The 24641-nt window shown below is 41.9% G+C and overlaps 1 protein-coding gene across 3 annotated transcripts in view; it reads right to left on the minus strand.

The window, feature by feature from the left end:
* Window positions 1-24641, minus strand: part of LOC144753023 (uncharacterized) — a 102886-nt gene that overhangs the window by 37584 nt on the left and 40661 nt on the right. For 2 of the 3 annotated variants that reach the window (XM_078640826.1, XM_078640828.1), the window contains exons 4-7: window positions 23303-23467; window positions 18540-18743; window positions 11026-11152; window positions 257-428 (exon numbers count right to left, since the gene is read on the minus strand). In XM_078640826.1, the coding sequence (XP_078496952.1) occupies window positions 257-428; window positions 11026-11152; window positions 18540-18743; window positions 23303-23467 (668 nt within the window). Of the gene's footprint in view, window positions 1-256; window positions 429-11025; window positions 11153-18539; window positions 18744-23302; window positions 23468-23879; window positions 23987-24641 lie in introns of all 3 variants that reach the window. The other variant, XM_078640827.1, reaches the window with a different exon arrangement.

The raw sequence follows: 24641 nt of genomic DNA on the forward strand, positions 1-24641 counted from the left end.
TGCAGCCAGGATCCTGAGAGTCTGACAGCCATGAAATCCTCTGATGAGAATGCAGACAGATCAAATGCCAATCAAGGTAAGCACAGCCTGTGTAATGCAACCGTAGGTCGGCCATAGGCATTGGTTCAATACACACTTCATGTTTACATTTATGAAGCCCTAGTACAGTGATGACAGTAATAAGACTAGTGTTGTCATCTTGCACCCTTACACACCAAGGTCAGACAGCACTTCCATCGTCCAGCATTCTATGTACCTGAGGATTGGTCTTTGGCTTTTTGTGGAGGAAGTTATTGGAATATCCCAGGATCCTCTGCACAGCTTTCTCACATAATTTTGGTCCTTGGCGCAACTCTTTACGGTTCTTCAGCACAAATTCCTCATAAGCCTTGGATCGCCTGGGCCCACTTCCTAACCCACAACCCTTTCTGTGGAGATAAACAACAGAGTATGATCAATTTTAAAGCTGTGCAAGTAAAGGAGTCTTTTTGGTTCAAGACAACAAGTAGATCAATAAGAAGGTGCTTGAGAGTTGTCAAAATCAAGAGGAGGGATTTTTTTATAAAGCTGTTAACAGATTCAAAGGCCAAAGGATCTTTGGTAAATGGAGCCATATGAACAGAAAATGTATGTCAATGTATTTTTCAATAAGATGAGCAATTTAAGATGCCATGCACAACACTCGCCAAACCTTTAAAATGTTGCAAAGGAAAAAATAGCAAACCCTGTTCCATCAGAAAAACAAATTACAATGTCTCAATGCCTTAATGTGAAATCTGATTTGTGTTAACAATCGTCATTGTAAACTAGCTGAGACCAGGGGCCTGGACTCCCATTCGAATGAAGCCCAATGTATTTGTAAAAGTGTATATAGCTTTCCAAGCTTCGCACCAACAGAGAGCAAATTACACTGTAGCTTGTGTCATTGTCGAGAGAGCAAAGTTTTAACAGAGGTATTCAAAGCCGTTCCCCCTCGAGGACACTAGTTCCCATGTGTCCCAAGTTGGTAGTAATCAATGTTGAGCAACATCTGGATATGCAATCCAAATCCACTTAACAAGAGGCAGGTTGACATTACTTGGCCAACTTGCTCAGAATCTCAGCAGGATAGTCAGAAACCAGAATCTCCATCTTAATCGTACCATCCTCGGAAGGGCTGAAGGATAACATGAGTGAACAATTGGCAAAGAAAAGTGTGAATGATCTATTATACAAGTACCTCTGGCTACGGTGACCGCCTCTTTGAAAAGTACTCAGAATGCTACTACTCTTCTGTTATATTTATGTAGAAGCGTTAACGTACCTACTCAGGGTTAACACCAAGGTAAAGTCAATTTAAAAAATCAACAGAAGTAGGAATGGTGAAAGCAGGACTGATGAGATCCATACACAAAAGGAATCCCCCCAAAACAAGAAAGAATTCCAAGCAGAACCCCATGAGACTGAAGACATAAAAAAATTACAACGGAAAGCCCATAAGTTGTCAGTTGATACCTAAACTATGTAGGATCAGCTTGGAAAATCTATAAACATAACTGCTCCATATTGTGTGATGAACATTTCTGTTCATGACAGCTGAACATTATTACTGAAAATCAGGGTCCATACTAGCTCTGCATGGCTAGAAGTGGCATTGGTGATCTGTTATTTATATGGCTAGAATCTGTGTTCTGGGGAGCAAGTATACATATGTAAAAACAGGGACTGTGTGCAAGGTGTTTCTCCATTGCTGGGTTATGTTGACATTTAGAAACACTCATGTATTTGCTCGCATGGTTTATTATGGCAGACAGATTTGATGGCAAGATAGGACCATACTACACATATATCTCATATATATACCTTATATATGTGAAATAAAATTTATATTTCTAATATTATTCTAAAATAAAACACATCTATTGGAAAAAGGAGCAACTGTTCTCTGTGTCTGTATTAACTACTCTGGTGCTGGGTCTGAAACATTGTTACACTTTCATTTTCTAAAGCTTACTGTTAAAAGACATTTGAATTCTGCAAGCTTAATAAATAATCAAACATTATGAAAAAAACATTTTTCTATTTAGCCCCCTTTTTCTTATCAGTTTGTAGTCTTTATATTAAAATGGTATTATTGCAGTTAATTGTTTCAAATCTCTAAAGACTGAAACCCTATTGAATGTATTATTAATACCACAAGACCATAAACAGGCCAAAAATGCTGTATACTTTTCAAAAGACATTAAAATGTTATAATTTTTCATTCATTATTTCTTTGGAGAGCATTTTTATAAATCACCCAAGAACACGGCCCGAACTATAAACTAGAATTTTAAAACATGTTTAGCTTTTTATTGTTATGCTATGAAATGTTAATATTGCATTCAATACTGATAATTCTGTTGTAATACCTATCAATTCACTGTTCCTGTCTCTCAATCAAAAAATGTAACTAGACCCATCTAAACCCTACGATTATGAAATTTAAGTGGGCAAACATCTCAGGTTAGTATGTAGACTTTTTTCGTCCTTTGGAATAAAGTGGTGAGCACACTCAGATTTTGAAAATTATTATGATGCAACAGCTGCTATGTATTTGCAGTGGCCTTTTGGATACTAGCCTAGCAGCTTCTTTTAATAATTGTTGGTTAATATTAAAGGTGGGAGATAAAGAGCCAGGATATTGTTTTTAATTTATTCACCCTTCAGCACCCTAATTAAAAAAAATTAAGGCTATATAATCTTTATAGCAAATCTGGCCCACATTCCAGAAATGTGGGAAGATTCAATGCTGACATGTATATATACCGCTTGGAATAATCCCCACTTCCTGGTCTTATCTCAATGGATTTTAGACACCTTTGGGTGGTGAAGGATAACGTGTGCTGAAGACATCTTATGAAGGGAAATAAACGTAAGCCTTTCTCGCCAGAGATCGACTAGCCTCAGAGAGCCACTTTTTTTTTAAGTATTTACAATTTGATATCTTAAGAGAGATGATGACTAATGACTAGGCCGAAGCAGTATTTCTTGATAGTTTGCTCAAATGCTAGCACTGGTGGAGTTATATGTAACATGTATAAATGGGTGATCACTATACATTTAGTAGGCTGGAAGATATCCAGGACACATGGAGGGAAAAGCTGCTTTAAAAATCTCTTTGGAAGAGTAGAAGTTTATTTGTCAATTAATCCATAAAGCAGTAATCTATTAAATCCTAAAATAGAGTCCGCTTTTCTATGCGTATCTGCATATGCTATATTTAATGAACTATGTTAAGAATTCAAAGTGTTCCCGCAGTCTGATGATAGGTGTCCTAGATATCGAATTAAGAACAGGGACTGGGAGTATATGTTGTTCTTTTATCCCAGTTTAGAACAGTTCTGGTTGCAGGTGTTCCTTGATATAGGCTCCAGTATCCCACCCTCACTTAGAATTGACTTTGCTGAGATTAGATTTCAGGAACAGTCACAAGAAAGTGTGCAATTAATCTAGGATCAATTTAATATTTGTCAGAACTTTGGTGGCTAGAAGACTAATCGCTTAAAAATTGAAGAACAGGCTTCCCTACTGTGGTAAATCAACACACGTTTGTAGTAGGTTCCAGCTTGTGTATTTATTAAATGGCAGAACAGCTTAACATCCACAGGAAGAAGGATGTCTTCTTCCAACAGCAGCTCAGCATACAATCCCCGAACTCCACACAGAGATTCTATTCGCATCATTCCTGACATCATGAGTTCTAACAACATGTCATAGAATACCACACACCTCCCCCCTTTTAGAAAAAAAAATAACTTTACAAAAAAACAACAAACAGAACACAAAAAAAAACAGAAACACAAAATCAGAACCGAACAAAATCTTTGAATTTCATAGGAGGACATCTGACACGTGAACCACAACGTGAAACAGATGGCCTTTGATCACTGATTGGAAGTGCACTATCAGGATGATCTATATCTCGAACAACCTCCACGGGAACATTCTTAGTTGCATCCTCACGAAAAGTAGAACCATTAAAAACATCATCATTGGTAGTGCTGTCAAGGTTAACTTCCTTATTCACTGACAGGTGATCAAAAGCTTCATGAGTACCACAAAGCTCAGAATTGTTATCCACTAAATGTGAACTATTAGAAAAAGAAACATTAGGATGTGAAGAGAAGGAATTGGAAACAGTGGACTTATGTTCAGATAATTGCTTCAAGTCATCAGACCTACACACAGATACACGTCTAAGATTCCAGATCTTTCCATCCTCCACTCTAATAGCCTTACTGAAGAGTTCAATAATTCTGAGGGGACCGGACCATCTGGGGGAACCTTTGCGGACTAGTCCACCAAATTTCACTCTCACAAAATCACCAACACACAATTTGGGTGAACACACATTACGTGCTGGGACACGAGACACCTTAGCCTGGTATTTATTGACTTTTTCTCTGACGGCTTCCAAGTCTAATTCCAGATAATCACCCTTATCTGAGCGTAACCACCATGGCATAAGCTTCGAACCAGGTTTCCTACAGCGCAACATTTCAAAAGGTGATAAACCAGTAACAGTATTGGGGGAGAAACGATAGGTCAATAAAGTTGCTTGGAGGGCTTTTCTCCACTTCAAACCACTACGCAATGCCAACTGACAAGACTCTTTTATTACTCTATTAAAACGTTCAACCTGTCCGTTGGCTTGAGGAAAATAGTTGGAAACTCTTTTATGTTTGATACCACAACTGGAGAGAAATGATGAAAAAATGTCACTGACAAATTGTGGACCATTATCAGTGACAAGTTCTTCAGGTAGACCTTCTCTTGAAAAAACTTCATTAAGAAAATCAACAATAACCTCAGAACTAACCTTCTCCACAATTTTCAATTCTGGCCACTTGGAGAAGTAGTCGACCAGAACAATGGCAAACATCTCTTTGCCCGACTGATAACTAAAAGGACCAACAATGTCCACGCCAAGTTTGCGCCACGGACCTTGAACAAACTCAACAGGAGTGGGACTCACAGAAATGGGTTTCACGGACTTATCACTCAAAAAACAAGGAGAACAATTCCTTACCCATTTATCAATCATGTTGTCCATACTAGGCCACCAATAGAATTCTCTAATCCTTCTCTTGGTGGAAGACATCCCTAAATGACCTTCATGAGCCAGATCACAAATCATATCTCGTATGCCCAAGGGAGGAATGATCTTATCATCCCTAAAAATCATAGCACCATCATCCATCAACGCATCCTTGACCTTAAAGAAAGAAGCTAGTTCGCCACTAAGTCTCCTCTCTTCAGGCCAACCATCTTTTAAAAACAGCCTTACATCTTTAAGAACGTCATCTTGTTCCCAAGCTTTAGTCCAAGCAGCTTGAGAAATCAATTTAGACCGATCGTCATTAACAATGATGTTAATATCACACATGGTGAAAGCTACGTCACATTCATCAGCAAGATCCGCAACTGGACCATCCTTAATGGGAAAACGAGACATGCAATCCGCATGAACATTATGGCGACCCGGAACATAAGTGACAACACACCGATACTCCTGCAACTTTGCGGCAAGCCTCGCTAAACGAGCAGTAAGGGTTCTACCACCTCCTGCTGATAGCATAGTGACTAGAGGCTTGTGGTCGGTCCTTAGTGAAAATTTGGTACCCCAAATGAACTGACGGAAATGTTGGGTGGCCCAGGTACATGCGAGTAACTCCCTCTCTATCGTGGAATAATTGACTTCAGAACCACGAAGTGACCTTGAAGCATAGGAGACAACATATTCACCTGAATTATCTTTTTGCATTAAAACTGCGCCTAGGCCTACATTACTGGCATCCACACAAAGTATACATTCCTTATTAACTGAAAAAGGTTTGAGAAAAGGAGCACAAACAATTCTCTTTTTAAGAGTATCAAAAGATTCTTGCTGGTCTTTTCCCCATACAAATGTTGCTTGTTTTTTTAGTAAAGAGCGTAAAGGGTGTACTAACATGGAGTAATTTTGAACAAATTTCCCATAAAATTCTGTAAGACCCAGAAAGGACAGTAACTGTTCCTTTGAAGTAGGGATAGGAGCAGACAAAATACTTTTAACATGGCTAAGTTTGGGCTTGATACCACTCTCTGAAATCTCATGGCCCAAGTATTCGACTTTAGACTGCCTAAATTTACATTTTGAAAACTTTAAGGTTAAGCCTTTCTCTTGAATACAATTAAGAACAGAGTACAGGTTCAAATCATGCCCTTCACAATTTTTTCCAAAAATCAAGATATCATCTTGAAAAGCCACTGCACCACTGCAGTCCTTTAATACATCACGCATGAGCCTTTGAAAGACGGAAGCAGCACTGGCTAGTCCAAAGGGCATCCTCAAGTATTGAAACATGCCCTCTGGAGTCACAAATGCTGTTAATTTCCTAGAGTCTTCATGGAGCTCCACTTGGTGATATGCACTTGCCAAGTCTATCGTTGAGAACATAGTGGCACCAGACAAAGATGAAATCAACTCATGGATATTCGGTAGTGGATGTTTGTCAACCCATATTTCCTGGTTTAGACTTCGAAGGTCCACACAGAGACGGAGATCTCCAGAGCTCTTGAGAGACAAAACCACGGGGGAAACCCAAGGGGAAGACTCAATAGGTTCAATGATATGCTTTAAAACAAGATCATCCAAAATACCTTTGAGTTTATCTCTGTAAGCTAAGGGGACATTCCTTACCCTGTGTCTAACTGGCACTGCATTCTCATTGAGTATAATCTTATGTTTGAAATCTGCATACTTGCCAAGAGCATCTTTAAAAACATTTGGAAATTTATCTTTTATATTGCTAATGAAACAAGAATCTTTCATATTGGATAGTAAGTTTACCTCAGGCTCTATGAAACATACAGGGGGATTGGCATTAGGATCTAGTTTGATGCCTAATTCTCGCTGGTGTGGCCAACCTAAAATAGTTACCCCTTTAGTGGCTACATACACCTTCCCATTGGTAACACGATCTTTTACTTGAAGTTTGGCCCAGAAATATCCTTCCAATTCTATCTTCTTGCCTGAGTAACCACCAGGATGAATGTCTGGAACACAAAGTTCCCTATTGTTCCAGAAACTTTTAAACAAATCTAACCCTATGATGGAATATCGTGAACACGAGTCCATCATTAGTTCAATGGAGATGCCATCAACTAGAATAGGATAAGAGGGAAATTCGTCCAATTCAACCTCATCCACAGAAAGGATGCAATTGAAACTATTGAGAACTTCCTCCTCCTCTTGTGAAACATAATTCACCCTTTGTGTAGAACGACAAACATTTCCAAAGTGACCTTTACGTTTACATTTCACACAAACTCTGTCCCAGGCAGGGCAACCTTTATAATTGCCAACATGGTTGGAACTGCCACAACGATAGCATGAAATTATTTTCTTTTGGCTAAATCGGTTATCTGAGAAGGTTTTGATTTCATTAGGTTTCTTTTCGCTGTCTTTTTTCAAAACATTCCTAGAAGAAAAGTTAGGGTTAGATTGGTTTTTGACTAAAGACACTTCTGGTTCAGGAACTGAGGGTTTGATATTAGAGCCCCTAATTTCTGATACAAACAACTCTGACTGTTCTATACCCTTGGCTATATTAATGACAGCATTAAGGGTGGTTTCTGTTCCAAGCCAAAGTCTCTCCTGAATTTTCTTGCTCTTTGTTCGCATCATTATTTGGTCTCTAAGAACCTGTTCGTAGGATATTGTTTCGAAAGAGCAATGACAGGCTAAAGAGCGTAGTGCCGAAACATAGTCTTCTATGGACTCATCTTGTTTTTGAATGCGAGAGTAAAACTTAAACCTTTCCATGACAGTGTTTATTTTCTTGCCAAATCGAATTTTCATTTGTCTGGTTGCTTTTTCAAAAACATCAATGTCACCAGCATCTTCAATTGGAGGAAGATTGTCAAATTCTTTAATTCCAGCCCCTCCCAAACAATGTCGCAAAAGTGCTAATTTGCGTTTAGCAGAGCAGCCTTCCTTTTCCAGGACATCTACATAGGCCAGGAACATGGGAAACCACAAGTCCCATTCGATGCTGGGATCACCTGCTGTTTGTAGGAAATGAGGGGGGGCAGCAATGTTCGACATTTCTTTTGTTGAATTAGAAATTAATAAATTGAATTTTACAAGTATGAGGAAAACAAAAAATTTACCTTTTAATCGCTGTAAAGGAACTGCACACTCGAAAATAAATAATTAGTTAAGTAGGCATGAATTAGTGATGGCCGGTGAGTTCTTTGTTTACTTCGATGAATTTCGAAGAATTTCAAAATGGTGGCACGCCTGTGACGTCAGCGCGTCACCGGGTTGAAGGTTAGTGCCCACAATGCTTTGCGCTAGGTTGCAGCGGCAAGAAGGAGCGAGTGTCAGGTAAAGATGAGCTCCTCGAGTCCTGGAGCGCGCTGGAATGCTCAGGCTATTTGAAAGACTCAACGGCAACAGGTAAGCCGTAAAACGATCTTAACTCCACCGCGTAGGCAAAGAAAACAAGAAAAATATATATTTTTTTTCGGTTATGAGTGGCAGTACGTTACCCAATTCGGTAAGAATGTCCTTAGCTTCATATAAGGTAGAAGCTACGTGTGAACGCTGTTCCGCTGTGATACTACTTTCTTTTTCCAAAGAATTGCTGATCCCGATCGTCGCCAGTAATTGTGTGGTAAATCAACACACGTTTGCAGTAGGTTCCAGCTTGTGTATTTATTAAATGGCAGAACAGCTTAACATCCACAGGAAGAAGGACGTCTTCTTCCAACAGCAGCTCAGCATACAATCCCCGAACTCCACACAGAGATTCTATTCGCATCATTCCTGACATCATGAGTTCTAACAACATGTCATAGAATACCACACCTACATAGTTGGGCTGGTGCAATAACATGCTGTCTTAGGAGTTATTCCATGAGCGCTATTATTTAAAGCGTAAGTGAAAGAGCACCTATGGATTTACGGGAAAATTAAATTTGATCCTAGTGGATGCAGGCCACTATGATAGCAGTCCGTTAGTTGGGCTTGGTATGGCAACGTCTGCCTTTTTGGTCCACTGCACTTTAGCTATGCACGGACTGCCATTTCTCTTTCAGCACTTAAATTAATGCGAGTCTAGGATAAGTACATTTGTAGGTTAGACATGTATGTGTTATTCCTGATATCTAACACACTTTTAATTTCACATTTCTATAGATGGATATATTTATTCTCCTGATATGTTTATATAAGAATGGATGCATATCTCTTACCCACCTAGTATTGTTAGTTGTGCGGTCTCTTTCCCTATATCTTGTAGAGTTCTGTGTGTGTGTGTTCAGAAGTGTACAGGAAAAGGGCCCGTAATTCAGCGTGGCTCCCGACTTGTCATAGCAAAATCCACTGCGGAAACCGGTAAGCTTTGTTTTACTTCTCATTTGTTCTTGCTGTTTGGCTGGTTCTTAATACGTTCTGTCTTCCAGCGCATCTCATCTTATCATGACATCCAGAGTGGTGCCGTCCCATGAAACAGATGAAACATGTTAGAGTATACCAGGGTAGGATTGGTAAGGCAGACACGCGGGCAATGGGCCGGTATCTGAGTTGCAGCTGTGGGACGCTTTTTTGCCCAGCTTGGTGGCCGATTTGGGCTGTGTCTGTGCTGTTCAGATCCCACTTGTGGCCCAGTAGGGGCTTGAGAGGCCTTTCCGGAGGCAGATGGGCCTCTATTACCTCCCTTTTACCAACAGGGTGTAGATCTCATTCCCAGTCTCTCGCTGGGCCGGCACATTAATGTATGCAAATTGGGCAGGGGGGCTGAGCAGAAGTGGCCTCACTTATATTCAGGTATGGTTCACCATCGTGAACTAATCCAAGCACACAGAGTCCTGAATTTTTTTAAAATTTCCATGAAGATAAGAAAACGTGCCTTTTTTAGAGACACCCCCATCCTTCTTTTAATAATATACCCCCTCCTTCTTTTCATAATACTGAAAACACTGAAGCAGTTTTTTGTGAAAAGGCACAGACCGCAAATGTGGGCCACGTTTTTTAGGGTGCCCGGGCCTATGTTTGATCCCAATCCAACCCTGAAGTTGACTCTGTCTCATTGCCTTCCCCGTTTCTCCCCTGGTACCTAAGTTTGGTGATGTTGTCCTTTTCAACCGTTTTGTGCACGGCGAGAGTTGTGTAACTTAAACGCACAGAGTAAAGCGGCCTAATTGTGTAACAGCAGCTTAGGGGTAGGCTGACTGTGCTCGCTGTCCTTCCAAACCCAGTTTTGAGCCTGATTATCTTGAAGTAACCCTGCACTCATGACTGTATGGTGTGCAAACATCTTTGGCCATGTTTGTGTTTTTAAACTTTTTTTAAAATGTTTTTGTAAATCTTTGTTACAAACAAATAGAATGCATGCAAATGCGAAAGCAGCCACTGTCTTGAAATATTTTTGCAAGTAAGTTTTATAGAAGCACAGGCACACACATGCAGCCATTGTATCATGTTCTGAAACCCATTTAAAAATGTAGGATGCAGCACTCTGCAAGTGGCAGCAAGGGACTGGTACCTGGAGAGCTGCCATGCCCTCACAGGGTATAATGTATAATATATTAAATGTTATATTATGTACTATAATATATAATATAGTATTATATATATATAAATAAAGCAGTCCTAGGCACTTAAGGGGTTAATGTTTGGCGAATATGCATTCTGTGCACAAGCAGAATGAGGTCACCCAGAGTACAAAGAGCCTATGGCTCAAATGGACCTATGCACTGTATAAATTGTGGTGGGCAAAAGCAAACTATGAATGGCAAAACAGCAGATCAATGAATGTAAAATGCTGGCAGATGGCAGGATAAGCAAGTATATTTTAGAAGAATCAAAAGGTATTGTCTAATTCCAGACCTAAAAAGACTACAGCTAGAGTTAGTATGTGAGCCGGCCCTGGGAGATGGGGTTAAAGGAGAGCTTTAGCTCCTAAAATGTATAGATTAGGACTTACATCAGAAGATAAAGTAAGCCAAAACCCTTGCCTTTTGGCACACTCAGGTGGCTGATCTGCAGCTTCACAGCTGAACTTCTGCGCTTTCAGTCGTCTGGCCTCCTTGAAAAGACGCAGGAGTACTACCGCTCGGCCTGAACACTCCTCATCAGTGAACCCTAAAACACAGGTAGAGATTCAGTGGCATTATCAATCAAAGCATCAACCTCATTAGACTTATTCTCAGCAAACAAAAGACATGATGTGTAAACTAATGACCTTTCTGCCAACTCAAGGTCACATTATTCCTATGTTCACATTTGTTGAGAACCAAAACCCCCAATGTGATGTCCTCATTGGACAAGGGGATTTTGACTGAGTCGTTATTGCACCACTGAGAATATCCAAGAGTCCTCACAAACCACATAGAGCTGTTTTAATTGGCCAAGGGTCCTGGGTGGATGAAAGTAATAATAGTAAATAGTCCAGAATAAAGAAAAATTACCAATGGCACACAAATTAAACATCTGGACATCAAGGTCATGTTAAAAGCATTATTATAGAACAATCTGTTTGTTTACTCTGTGACACCATTCTAAACAATGTCCATTTGGATTGCCCAAGCCACAAGCTTACAGTGTTCAATTTTTAAGTAATGCATATCACTTTAATGTAAGTGGGCATCCAGATAACTGATCTCAGTTACATATTCCTCACCAACTATCAGGCCCGTTGGGGTTACATTGGTGCACGAGGGGATATCCTTCCTGGGAGCTTGCACGGCCAACAGACATCCAGCAAGAGCCACATGCCCTGTTTAATGAGGTCTCGTATCAGGCTTGGACTACAATGCTATATCTATCGGTCCTATATCGTACTCAATTTGTACAGCTTAGTTAACATGTCCACTTCCACATTAGTCTGTTAATTAAAGGAGGGGGGGGGGTGACTAGGAGGTAGTTAAGGTTCAGTACCCGTGCTCCAAGTAGTAGTCTAAATCCAAAAAGTGGGTTACTGTTCCTATAGGGACACAATTAATGTCCACACAGAAAAGGAAGAGAAGAGAACTAGGTTCTGATCTCACAGAAAGAGACAATCACAGATTTTGTATCTTGTTGCTCTTGCACATCCCATAGGATGTCATGCTGCTTCATCATTGGGCATTGATGACATCAAGTGGACTATCATAGAAGCCGATCCAACCTGGAGCACCAGAGTCTTACTAAGACGTGAACTGCGATGGGTCCATTGCCTTCAAACTCATAAAAAGGGACTAAATGACGACATCCCATGGATAGAACTCTGATCCACTAAACTATGGACACTGGGACTACAAACCAGCATTCTAGAGACTAAAATAGTTGATTGAGTGTCTTCCGCCTCAGGTCGCTCATGCTAAGCGACTTACACCATATACGGTCTTCCCATCCACGCACCATGCGAAACACAATAAACTACAAAGGAACACGCATCAGTCCCTTCCAAATACCTGCAAGTCTGTCCGAACAGCCACTAAAGTAGGGCCCCCTACACAGCCCCTTCAATTCCATTTGTTCTTTTTTCTGTTCCCTTCTACCATCCATAGCCCGTTTCGGTGCGGGCGGACATACGATAGCCTATGGAGCGATCGGAACTTTACAAATAGGTATGAATGCATGGAATGTAGCGGTTTAGGTTATGTGCATTACCCCGTAATGGCAACCTGTCATTATGATTATACTTATCACCAACTTATCTAATGAGTGTGAACTCCGTTTGGAGACCCAGCGCTGACTCACAACAGTGAGTGTGTGCACAGAGTGAATGTATTTGGCGCTCTTATTTGACACCCTATTTGGGCACTCACAGCACCTCTCTCCTGCCTAGCAAGAGAGTAAATGATTGGGATTAGATGCCATCCACCATCTCACCATTGAGAACTATACAATAACTATGTTTTCATGTCTGTCTATGTATTGTCTGTGTGCTTTTTATCTTCCCCTGATTTTTCTAGGTCGCAACAAGAGCAGTTATAACAAGGTGAGGCCACCCTGTAGATTTCACAAGGGGGACCACTCTTCTTTTAAAATAGGGGTTCTTTATTTGTTTATTTGATTTTCACATCTTAAAATTACCCGTTTTGGTCCTGATGAAGCGCCAAGGATCTTTTTTGACCACTGGAGGGCAAGAAACATGTCGACCTGATAGTTACTGGGGTACATCATTACCCAGTCAGTAACACATAACCTACAGGTTTTTTTTTTAGCCTGTCAGGAGAACCAACATAATAAAAAAAACTTTACGGTATCCCATAGCCAGTTTGTCATTCACTCACTCACCCTTTTTTACGAACCCTTTTTTCACTGAAAAATCTCCCACCCTCACTCATCATACGGCGTAATTAAAAGATCTCTGCCAAAGTGACTCTCCGGAGGACCCTTAGGGCATTGCAGCGCTGGCCCGACGAGGAGCAATGCCCAAGTATAAAGCATGACATCCTTTGGGATGTGTGAGGGCAACAAGAGACAAAATCTGTGATTGTCTCTTTCTGTGAGATCAGAACCTAGACTCCTCTGTTCTCTTCCTTTCCTTTTCTGTGTGGACAATAATTGTGTCCCTATAGGAACAGTAACCCACTTTTTGGATGTACACTTCCGCATTAGCCCATTTCCTCAGATCTCCATGCCAGGTGTGTATAACCAGAGCTCTAGAAGATTTCTGGCCATATCAGTACGTCTTTTGGCCAGAATAAAAATTACGTCTATGAATTTGGGTGCATACTTATTTTTCTTTGTTCTAGGCATTATATCCAAAAGGCATTTCATGGGTTCAGGGCACATTACCTTCCTAAGCAAGTCTTATATTTCAGCCACAATCTGTGCCCAAAACTGTATTATTGGACACAACCATACCATATGGTAAACGTCCACCTCTGCTTGCATACATCTAGGGCATTTCCATGAGGCACCCCTAAACATTAAGCTCATGCTTTCTGGGGCAAGATAAGATTAGTAAAGATAATTAAACTGCATATATGTCAGTCTAGGTGTTATGGATGCACTCTCTGTATATTCCAATGACTGCACCCATTGTCTATCCAACATTGCCTGTCCAGTACATCTTCCCACCTAGTTCTGGGTGCAGACAATTACGTGAAAAATTGCAATAACAGTACATTATATAGTAAAGTAACAGTTTTCCCCCACACCCATGTTTTAGTAGAAGATGCAGTACCTCGGATTTCCGTGGTTCATTCTGACATTGGCTACAGAGATGCCTTACTAGCCTGGCAAATACACTGTATGTCCAGAACTGACACTGTTGTATACCATACATGGCTCTTGCACATGCATTGAGTGAAATTTTCAAACATATCCTCCATCGTTGTTAAGTCAGCTTTTGCCCATATTCTCCTATCATGTGTGGCACATATGCTTTTATATGATGGTGCACCCCTACTGGCATATCTGAGGAATACGTGGGAAGCTGCCTCCTTAACTGCAAATATTTATGCCAACAATATTTGGTCACCTCTGCTAGTTTATTCAGTTTGGTTGTAACAACTGCTGCGCTCATCGACCAGTCCATGGGTTGAGTCCCTGTAGACCCTGTAAGACAATGTTCCTCTCTATATTGGGCCATTGCAACTGAGCTACTGCACAGTATAATTCATTGCTCGAGGCACAAGGTGTTTTTTGTGTTTTATGGAGTGAGACCCTTTTCCTGCCTGTTCCCCTTATTAGACTGCACAGTGCACTGTGAAACCTTTGCAAGAACCCCTTAGTTAACTTTATAGGTAGTGCTACAAAGAAGTTCAGCAATCTGGGCAAGATAGCATTTTGGCTATGGCAATCCTTCCCATTGGTGAAAGAGGGGATGTGATCCAAAACATGATGGACTGCCATGTCACGGCAAATACTTTACCCAGATTACCTTTTATAAGATCTTTATCTTTGTAATAAATGTTCACTCCCAGGTTCGTGAAACTATCAAACTTCCTTTCCAATCTGGAGGTTGGAACTGCCCAATGTTCTACCTCTGTCATGTGTCTAACAGGGAATAGGCAAAATGTGGCCCAGTTTCAGACCTGAAACAACATTTTCTCCAGTCTGTCTACTAGGTCAGTATGTTTCTTTCTCAATTCTATGTGACATTGTAGTGCTTCTAAATCATTTACAGATAGGGTTTCTGCCTCCAAAATACATTGCTTAGATTCAGTTATGTCTTTTGTCAGCGTGAACTTAACACTCAATCAATCAATCATGCCATTTGTATAGCGCACTACTCACCCGGGAGGGTCTCAAGGCGCTTGGGGGGAGGGGTATGCTACTGCTCGAACAGTCAGGTCTTGAGTTGTTTCCTGAAGGCGAGATGATCCTGGGTCAGCCGAAGGTGGATGGGGAGGGAGTTCCAAGTCTTGGCAGCCAGGTAAGAGAAGGATCTTCCTCCGGCGGTGGCTCTTCGGATGCGTGGTACGGCTGCGAGGGCAAGGCTGGAGGACCGTAGCTGGCGGGTGGGCGTGTAGAAGGTCAGGCGGTCGTTGAGGTACTTGGGGCCCAGGTCGTGGAGAGACTTGTGTGCGTGGGTGAGGAGCCGGAACGTGATCCTCTTGTCGGCGGGGAGCCAGTGCAGGTTCCTCAGGTGGCTGGAGATGTGGCTGCGTCGGGGGACATCCAGGATGAGTCGGGTGGAGGCGTTCTGGATGCGCTGGAGTCTTTTCTGTAGCTTGGCTGTGGTTCCGGCGTAGAGGGCGTTTCCGTAGTCCAGTCGGCTGGTGACGAGTGCCTGGGTGACAGTCTTCCTGGTCTCGGTCGGGATCCAGCGGAAGATCTTGCGAAGCATACGCAGGGTGTTGAAGCACGATGAGGAGACGGCGTTGACTTGTCTGGTCATCGAGAGGGAGGGGTCCAGGATGAAGCCCAGGTTGCGTGCGTGGTCGGTTGGCTTGGGTGCGGTGCCCAGGGCTGGGGGCCACCAGGAGTCGTCCCAGGCGGAGGGCGAAGATCCCAGGATGAGGACTTCCGTCTTGTCCGAGTTCAGTTTCAGGCGGCTGTCCTTCATCCACTCGGCGACGTCTTTCATCCCTTCGTGTAGGCAGGTTCTGGCGGTGTCGGGGTCTCTGGTGAGGGAGAGGATCAGCTGGGTGTCGTCGGCGTAAGAGATGATGTTGAGGTTGTGCTGGCGTGCGATGGCTGCGAGAGGTTTCATGTAGATGTTGAGGAGGGTGGGGCTGAGTGAAGATCCTTGCGGGATGCCGCAGATGACTTCGGTGGCCTCGGAGCGAAACGGGGGGAGGCGGACTCTTTGTGTTCTTCCGGCGAGGAACGAGATGATCCACTCCATTGTATGTGGTCTTGACTCAGAGTCCCCGCATTACCACTTTAAATGCATCCCATTCTAATGTCCTGTCTGTAGCAGACCCCACATTCCCATTTAATTAATGTGTGACCGTTTCACTAATGGTGGTTACAAATGAGGCATCATGAAGTAATTCAGTGTACAGCCTCCAGGTGGGGATCTGAGCAGGCAACCTGCCCCACAACTTTATGATCTTAAGTTGGATTTGGTCAGATATTGTAAAACTTAAATATTTTTGCTCTCATTATGAGTTGAGGGTTAAATGCCGAACACCGTGCAAAAACAGGAATTTGAATGAGGAGTTATGTGATATTTATCCCACTCTCATAGTTTTCCCCTGATAAATTCCGGCAGGTCAAACCTGCAAATGTTTTGGGGGAAAAGGCCTGGAAAAAAGGCAAACCATGCTGATTCGGGAGAGTTATGCTACATTTTCTTTAACAAAAAAATCAGAATAGGAGGTATTTTCCACATGTGGTAAGCACCCCACCCTTTTATGGCAATCTCGTAATGAGGGTCTAAGTGTTTACGTTTTTCGCCCTGGCTCATCATTGAATAAAAACAAATCTAATCTGGTGTGTAGGTGATCAATCGATCTTACCTTGCACCATACACAATGGAAGTAACATTTTCTGATATAAATTGTAAACCAATTGAAATACATTTTGTTATGCAAATAGGATTATGTGAGAACCAGAGTATGTAGTTGGTTAATTTTTAGCTCGGGTGTAGAGACAGGTTTAAGTGTGTTGCCTATCTCATGTCTACATTATCTCCTTACATAAGGGCACTTTCAAACAGCCCTCTTCATACATTGGCCTGTCAAAGTTTTATTCAGATTTTGCTTCGGCCCGCCACTGAGCATAGGGTAATGACTCACCACACTTCAGCCTTTGGCTCTCTTCACTGTGAGTGACAGCATTCGCTTATGCACATCCATCTAAAAAGTTCACTTCAGTTCCAGGACTGATGGGCTGTTCTTTGCTTTAATTTCTACTTTCATTTCATGTATTTGTAACATTTATTTTTGTGATGGGTCATTTAAGCTTGTTTCTTTTGCAAATATATCTACACCGCCTTTAGATGGTGCCATTTTTAGGTCTCGTCTACCAGACAGCACAAGCTTTCTGTTGGAGAAAACATCTATTGTCTGCTTATAGTGTTTGTAAAACCCGTGGACTGCTTACCATTGGTTGGCTTTATTGTCACACTCATGTGCTCGCTTTTTAATCATCAGCTTGTGTGGGCTTTAATTCCTCTTCTTTTGGTTCTCCCGCCACTGGAGCATGGACGCATTACTTGTGTCCTTCCACTGCTCACTTTTGAAGCACTTCTTTTTCCTTACTGATTTAGCACTGGACAAGAGTCCATGTCTTTTCCGGCTGTCTCCTTCAAGTACTGCTCTTCCTCCCTCTGCCAAGCTCCGTATTGCACTGTGCACTTCTTCTCCGCCCGCTCTTTCTTGAGCACACACTAATTTCCTTCTCACCCATGTAGCTTTCTCGCCTCTGTGCTTCCACCAATTGTTTCACGTCCCTCTATGTAGTCCGTGTGCTTTTCTACCCCACCATACTCCATGTTCCTCTCGCACCTGTGCTGCTTTGCCCCCGCACTGCTTACCGCACCCACACTCTCTGTGTTGCTTATTCTCTAATGCCCCCTGTGTTGTTTCACCCACCATTATGGTTTCCTTGCCCATTCAGGCCCTCTGTGTTGCTTCCGGTCCTGACCTCCACAGTGCTTTTTCTCGCCCCCATATTGCTTTCTTGCCCACCAGTGCCCTCCATTTTGCTTCCCCTCACCTGAGCCCTCCGTGCTATTCCCCCACACCGGAGCCTAAAAAAAAATGAAAAAAGTTTATCTACTTTTTAATTTACTGATCCAACTTAGATTGCTAAATAAAATGGAAAAAAGTGCCTTCATCATTTTGAAGGCCCATGCAAGTGTGTCGCCCAGGACTACAAAAATAAGGCCGGCAGGTATATTACAGCTGTACAGCATCCCTAAAAATCATTAGAAAAGCCAACCCGTCCCAATAGTGAGACTTGTTGGTTTTTACAATGCTTCTTACTTTTTGTTACTTTTAAAGTTGTAATGACTATGGAATATATTTGAAAACAAATTGTCTTTGTCAATGCTTCTTGTACTTGCAACTTAACATAGCAGACTCGTTTTTTCTTTTAAACAATATAAGCAATTTTATCTCCTAGTATGTATTGTGTTGCCCACCTGGAGATTTGAGATAGGTCTGTAGGCACAGGCAGGGCTTCTTGTGATATGATGGGCAGCAAAGGTTGGCAGCATCCTGATCCCCAAGCAGCTGAACCATGGCTAATGCAAAGCTCTGCAGCTGCGCTTCGTGCTCCTTCCGCTCATCAGGCATTGCATCCTGGACGGTGACCTTTGCTTTCACGGTCTTGCCAAATGAGAGACCTACAGGAGAAAAAACACACGTCCCAAAGACAGATGTACATCGATCAAGGTTCTTTAAAGGAAGACTGATCGGGGTGGGGGTGTGATCATACGTGTTATTTGTTGATTTCTGAAGTGGGCCCTGCGTGGTCGTTGAATGGGAATTTGCCTTCTACATTGTCCAATAAAAAGAATTAAACCATAAAGGAAGACTGATGTAATGTGTCAACTGTGGTCAACCAATAGGAACAGCTTAAAAAGTGACATTCAAAGAATGCCCATACACTCTCTGTAATGAAGAGGTGAGTAGTATCTTGTGAGTTTGAATTCCCTCTATATCCGAACTGGTGTCAGGAATGCTGCGAGTGAACGATGTAGCCGAGTGCTGTTGCGTGGTCTGGAGAGGAAGCTTGGAGAGACACACAGATGGAGGGAGAATGGAGTCCTAAAAGAACCAAACTGCTGTTGCTGTAGGCATTATTATCATTTTCTTTGTTCCTACTGCTGCAGCTTTGCAGGGCGGGGTGGGGCTGCTCTGACGACAGGAGCAGGGGGAGTGGTGAGCACACTTTGTAAGTGTGCATGAATGTTTAGCCGGCCATCTCGAGCCAGCCAAACATTAATACGCACTTTGCATTGCAGCGTTGTGATTGGCTATGGGGAGCCTGGGTGTGCTTCCTGCTCCGGAACGGAGCGAGGGACTTCGGAGCAGAAACGTGGCGAGGAACCAGCGAGTAGATACGTTTTTTCTTTCCTTTATTGTTACACCAGCTTCCCATTTGCCCTCCGCCTGCCACTCTTGATCCGTGTCACCTGCCACTGATGAAGACCCTGTACTCCAACAAGATGCCTCTACCTTTCAGGGAGGCCCTCTCCACTTCCAAAAGGAGTCCACCCTTTTGTGGTATGCCACTCTTCTTATCTTTTGAAGTCTGGATTTGTTTCTTAGTTGTGGGCTAAGGCTATTTCAGTGCTGTGAATTCTGAGATCCACATTTTACCTCCAATTTTTATTTAAATTGAAAGTGTATTGAAATATCAGGTTAATCTTCTCCTATCCGCAATTATGGCTAAGGGTGTAAGAGCTTTAGTAGGTATTCAGAACTAATGCTACTGTAGACCTAATAGATGTGCACAAGCACTTGAATTTGATCCTCTGATCCACCAGGAGCCTGTAGAGTATTGTAGGGCATGAGTTATGTGATATTGTTCTTAAGGCAAAGAGAGAGTCTGCCTACTTGATTTTGTTGACCCGGAGGCTTCTGTATTTCTTCCTTTGATTCGTGGCATAGACTATATTATGCTAACTTAGTCACGTACAATCCTCCAGGAAACGCACTTCAACTAAGGTGCCACATAGGCTTTTAAAAATGACAATTTTGAATCAAATTTCCACAGGCACCACTGAAGTCATATATTCGTTATCACTGAGCCAAACATTCGAACTATCTGCTCTTCCAGTTCACTTGCTGAGAGTCAGGCAGATGGGTCAGATTCATTCGATCCAACACAAATATAAGCAAATTGCGACCTACTTGGTTTATATTGAACCCAACTTGGATTTCCAAGTGGTGGTTATTATTCAAGTTGTATCTGGTGTGAAGTCTTTACCCACATATCGGTTTATGGTGTGATATAGGAGCCCATCATTTCCATAGATTCATTTCCAAGAGCCCTAGAGCCCACCTTCTTTCATTTTGCAGCCTGATTGTTCACGCTGGTATCCTTCGGAGCTCTTTCTCTCTCAACCCCCTCACTATCTTGAGTTCTGATGAAGACCCCAGAATAAGGATTTAATTACCTTTACCACAATCAGGGGTCGAAACGTCGACAGCTTCTTCTTTTTTTCAAACGCAGACATCAGAGATTATCTACCTGAGTCTATTTTTTTTATGTTTGTTGTGATTAAATTGCCATTACTAGGCTGAGTAGGTGTCAGCATTGTCTGTTGCAGCTACTGTTTGTTGCACATTGCCTTTCCTTTCCCATTACCCTCACTAGCACATAATTCCTTCCGAGCACTGTATCCCCCATTCCGAGCACCATTTTAAAATGTTTTGACAACTTTGCTGTCTTTCATTATCAAATGGAGACTGTGCAAATAAACTCTCATTCATGTGAAATGAAAATATAATGTTTTGAACTATCAAACTGCGTGTTGCGTTAAGTTGGTTACCACTGTGACCACTTTGTATTGTACTTCCAGTTCCCTTATTAGAGCTAAAGAGGTAAGTTGGGACTGATATAGCGCATGATCGAGGATTATCGAAGCCCATGATGTTGAGCAGGCGCGCAACACCCATTGGGCTCACGGGGCTTCAGCCCCCACTGTCGTGTGTGTCAGCCCGGGCGGAGACAGCTTCGCGGGCTGGCGAGCATCTAATTGCAGCCGCACCTGAGTACTTAACAGGTCTTTAAAAGACCATTTACTTGTAAATAAGGCTTTTGTTGTGTGTTCACCCCTTCTTACAGCCACTCTGTCTATGGTTGGCAGAATTAGCCCCCCCCCAAATATTTTTCAGCCCCCCCCCCCCGAAATTTGGCTCTAGTTGCCCGCCTGATGTTGAGACACCAAAACACCATGTGGTGGTAGGAATGATATGACCTCTATCACAGGGAGATGCCTTGTCTCACCCTTTGGTCCCACAGTAACATGCTATTTGTGGCTTATGGTCTAGGAGAAGAGCAAGATCTGAAAACAACAAAATGTAGGCCTTACACCTCTGCTTATTTTCTGTTCTTGGTCGGAGCACCTGGCTCATTCACTGCAAGACTTTGACCCTTGTTCAGTGGCCGAACCAGGTCTACACTGTTGTGAAAGGGCAATTGGTTTCTGAGGGATTCCAATAGGGGTGCCAATACAGCTAAGGAGAATAAAATATGTTTGTAAAAGGTTCCTGGGACCTGAGATTTGACTATGGAGTACCAAAGTAGAAATTTTATCGATAACTGGTTGATGTCAAACGAACACCAATCAACTTTTATGCCAGAGTCAGGACTGTTATGTAAATGCCTGCCTGACTTAGAGGCGGTGTGCTGTAAAATATGTTGTATGATTTTGAGGCGGGGGTAGCGTAAAAAATGCCATTTCTACCAGAGGTAGCAAATCTGCTACTGGTAGAATTACAGCAGGAATAATTATCCACACCAATTAGCAATAGTTTTGCTACAGTAATTCTGTATGGGAGGATTTTAGTAAAAATGGGGTACGGGAAGATGGAAATAAGGGAGTATTAAAGTACCAACTAGAACGTGAAAATGGAAGCAGAGAAAGGTGGAAATGAGAAAGAATTAGGAAAGATGGAAGTAATGAAGAATAGAAGTAAGGAAGTAAGGAAGAGTACAGAAGTATGGCATAAGGACGATTTAAGTGCAAAAGACTGAAATAAGGAAGAAAAAATTAGACGGTGGAAAGGAAGTAAGGTTCTCATTAACAAAAATAAAGAATAATGGCAGCAATGATGGAAGTAAAAAAGAATGAAACGAAAGACAAGGTAGACTGGAAGGAACTGTAAGGAAATATGATGTAATGAGGGATTTAGTAAGAAAATATAAAACATTATTAAAGTACACATGGATTTAAGTACGTAACAGTAAGGAATGAAGATTGAAAGGATTTAAGAAAGGAAGAGTCTGGAAAGATGAAGGCAATGAAGGATGAAAGGAAGGAAGAGTAGAGAAGGATGGCTCGAGAAAGATTTAACAAACAAAAGTAAAGAAAGGAGGGCACAAGTATTCAAGTACACAAGAGTACATAAGGGATGAAGTAGGAAAGAATTCAAGTGAAAAAGATTAGGAGGTGTGAAGGTAGAATTTCATTTGCCATTTTGTTTGTATTAACAATTGAAATTAAACACAATGGAGACATAGCATTATTTCAAATTTGCATGTATTTTAAATGCACTTCCATTTTATTCTTCTATGTGGTACATGGCATACTTTAGTCAAATTGTAAGCATGGCATCGTTCTGAACCTGGCAAGAAGCACAAATTAGTGAAGTCAGCAATTTTACTTGAGAATGCTGAATCTAGTTTTAAAGGCCGTCTCACATTTGTGCCACAAGAAGGGCCCAGGACCCACTCATTGGTGGCAATCTGTATGTTTTACCCCACACATGTTCTTTCCTCCAATAGTCTACATTGATAAATGTAGCACCAACATGTATGGATTTTAGCATAACATGCAACAACTGACCAGGAGGCGAAGCTCTAGTCCGTTGATATAGCACTATGCCTTTAGCTCATTTTCATGCTTGCTGCCAATTTTACATAAAACATGTTAGATTTCTATGAGCTATCCCATGTGTCTGCTTTTTATTTACACAAGGATGGAAGTTATAAAGAGGAAGTGGAATCAAGATGGAAGGAAAGGTAGGCTGCATGGAAGATGAAGAGGTAAGGGAAACAGGAAGAAGAGAGAAAGGAGGGAAGCAAGGAAAGAAGCACTAAATAAGGAGGGAAGGAGAGTGGGATAAAGGGATGGACAGAAAATCACCAATTTAAATGTATACACCACGAAAGATAATTATTTAGAAATGCATAGCTATAGTAAAGGAAAGGCACAACAATGTCAGCTCTTACCACAAGCATTGCACAAGAGGAGCACTTGGCCGGTGGTCGGGTCCCTTCTGCGACGTGTAGAGGGTTGGGAATTGGATGTTTTGACGCAATTCCCTCTACGCCCTGGATTAACAATATATGGTGACTTGCAGAGGTGGCAGCAAAATGCAGCTCCTTTCAGCATATCTGAAACAAAATTCTTGATTACTCTTCCACTGATCTACTTACTAATTAAAAAACAACATCTGGAAGTCCTTAATTCGATTCTTAACTCACAACACACAATAGCTGGTAGACCTCAATATGATTTTCATAACACACAATAGGTGGAGACCTCATCTTGATTCTTTATTCTGCACACACAACGCTTGCAAGACCTCAATTGATTACTTCATGCAGAGTAGATAACAGCAGGGAACCTCAAGTCCATTCTTCACTGACAACACAACAGCTGGGAGATCTCAATATAATTTTTCATACATAACCATAACACTCAACAGCTGGAGACCTCACATTGTTTCTTCATTTTGCACACACAACAGCTGAAAGACCTCAATTGGTTTCTTCATTAACAGTACACAACAGCTGGGAAACTCACTATGATTTTTCCTTCACAACACGCGGAACACCTCAATTCATGTCTTCATTCTGCACACGCTATAGCTGGGAGCCCTCATGATGATTCTTCATTCAAGAGCACAAGAGCTGAAAGACATCAGTTTGATTTGTCAGTGTTCACAACAGCTGAATGAACTCACATTCTTCATTCGGAGTATCAACAGTTGGGAACCTCAATTTGGTTCTTGAAAGTATTTATTTTATTTATGTATTTATTTAAAAGGTTTTATATAGCGCTACTGGACCCAAGAGTATCAGAGCGCTTTACAAGGTAGGTTAACACACAATTTTTTTTTTTTTTTTTAAACAGCTGAGTGATCTCAGATACTTCATATGGTGTACACAGCTGGGAAACTCTATTTGGTTCTTTATGGAGGACTTCAGTTCGATTAATTTAATTCCCTGCCAGCTGCGGCGCCTGTAAGGGGTTTTGAATAACAAACTCCAAACCAACCAATCACTTTATCAGATGAAATACCAAATCCTTTCAGAGTACATCCAGATGCCAATAGCAACAAAGTAACACCAAACAACACGGTGGTTACCCAGCCCCGCGAAGCCCCTATGGAGGGCAGCAGTCTGCTATTGCTCAAGTCAACAAACCAAATTGGAATTCGTGACTGTTTCCATCCTGACTGCAACTTCAAAGATCAGCAATCCCAACCACTTCCCAGGATCACTCACCAACTTTGACTGAATGTGAAGCCTCCGCTCTCACGACAGTGACGTCCCTTCCCGTTTC

The sequence above is a fragment of the Lissotriton helveticus genome, chromosome 5_1, assembly GCF_964261635.1.
Source record: "Lissotriton helveticus chromosome 5_1, aLisHel1.1, whole genome shotgun sequence".
NCBI classification, from domain to species: domain Eukaryota; kingdom Metazoa; phylum Chordata; class Amphibia; order Caudata; family Salamandridae; genus Lissotriton; species Lissotriton helveticus.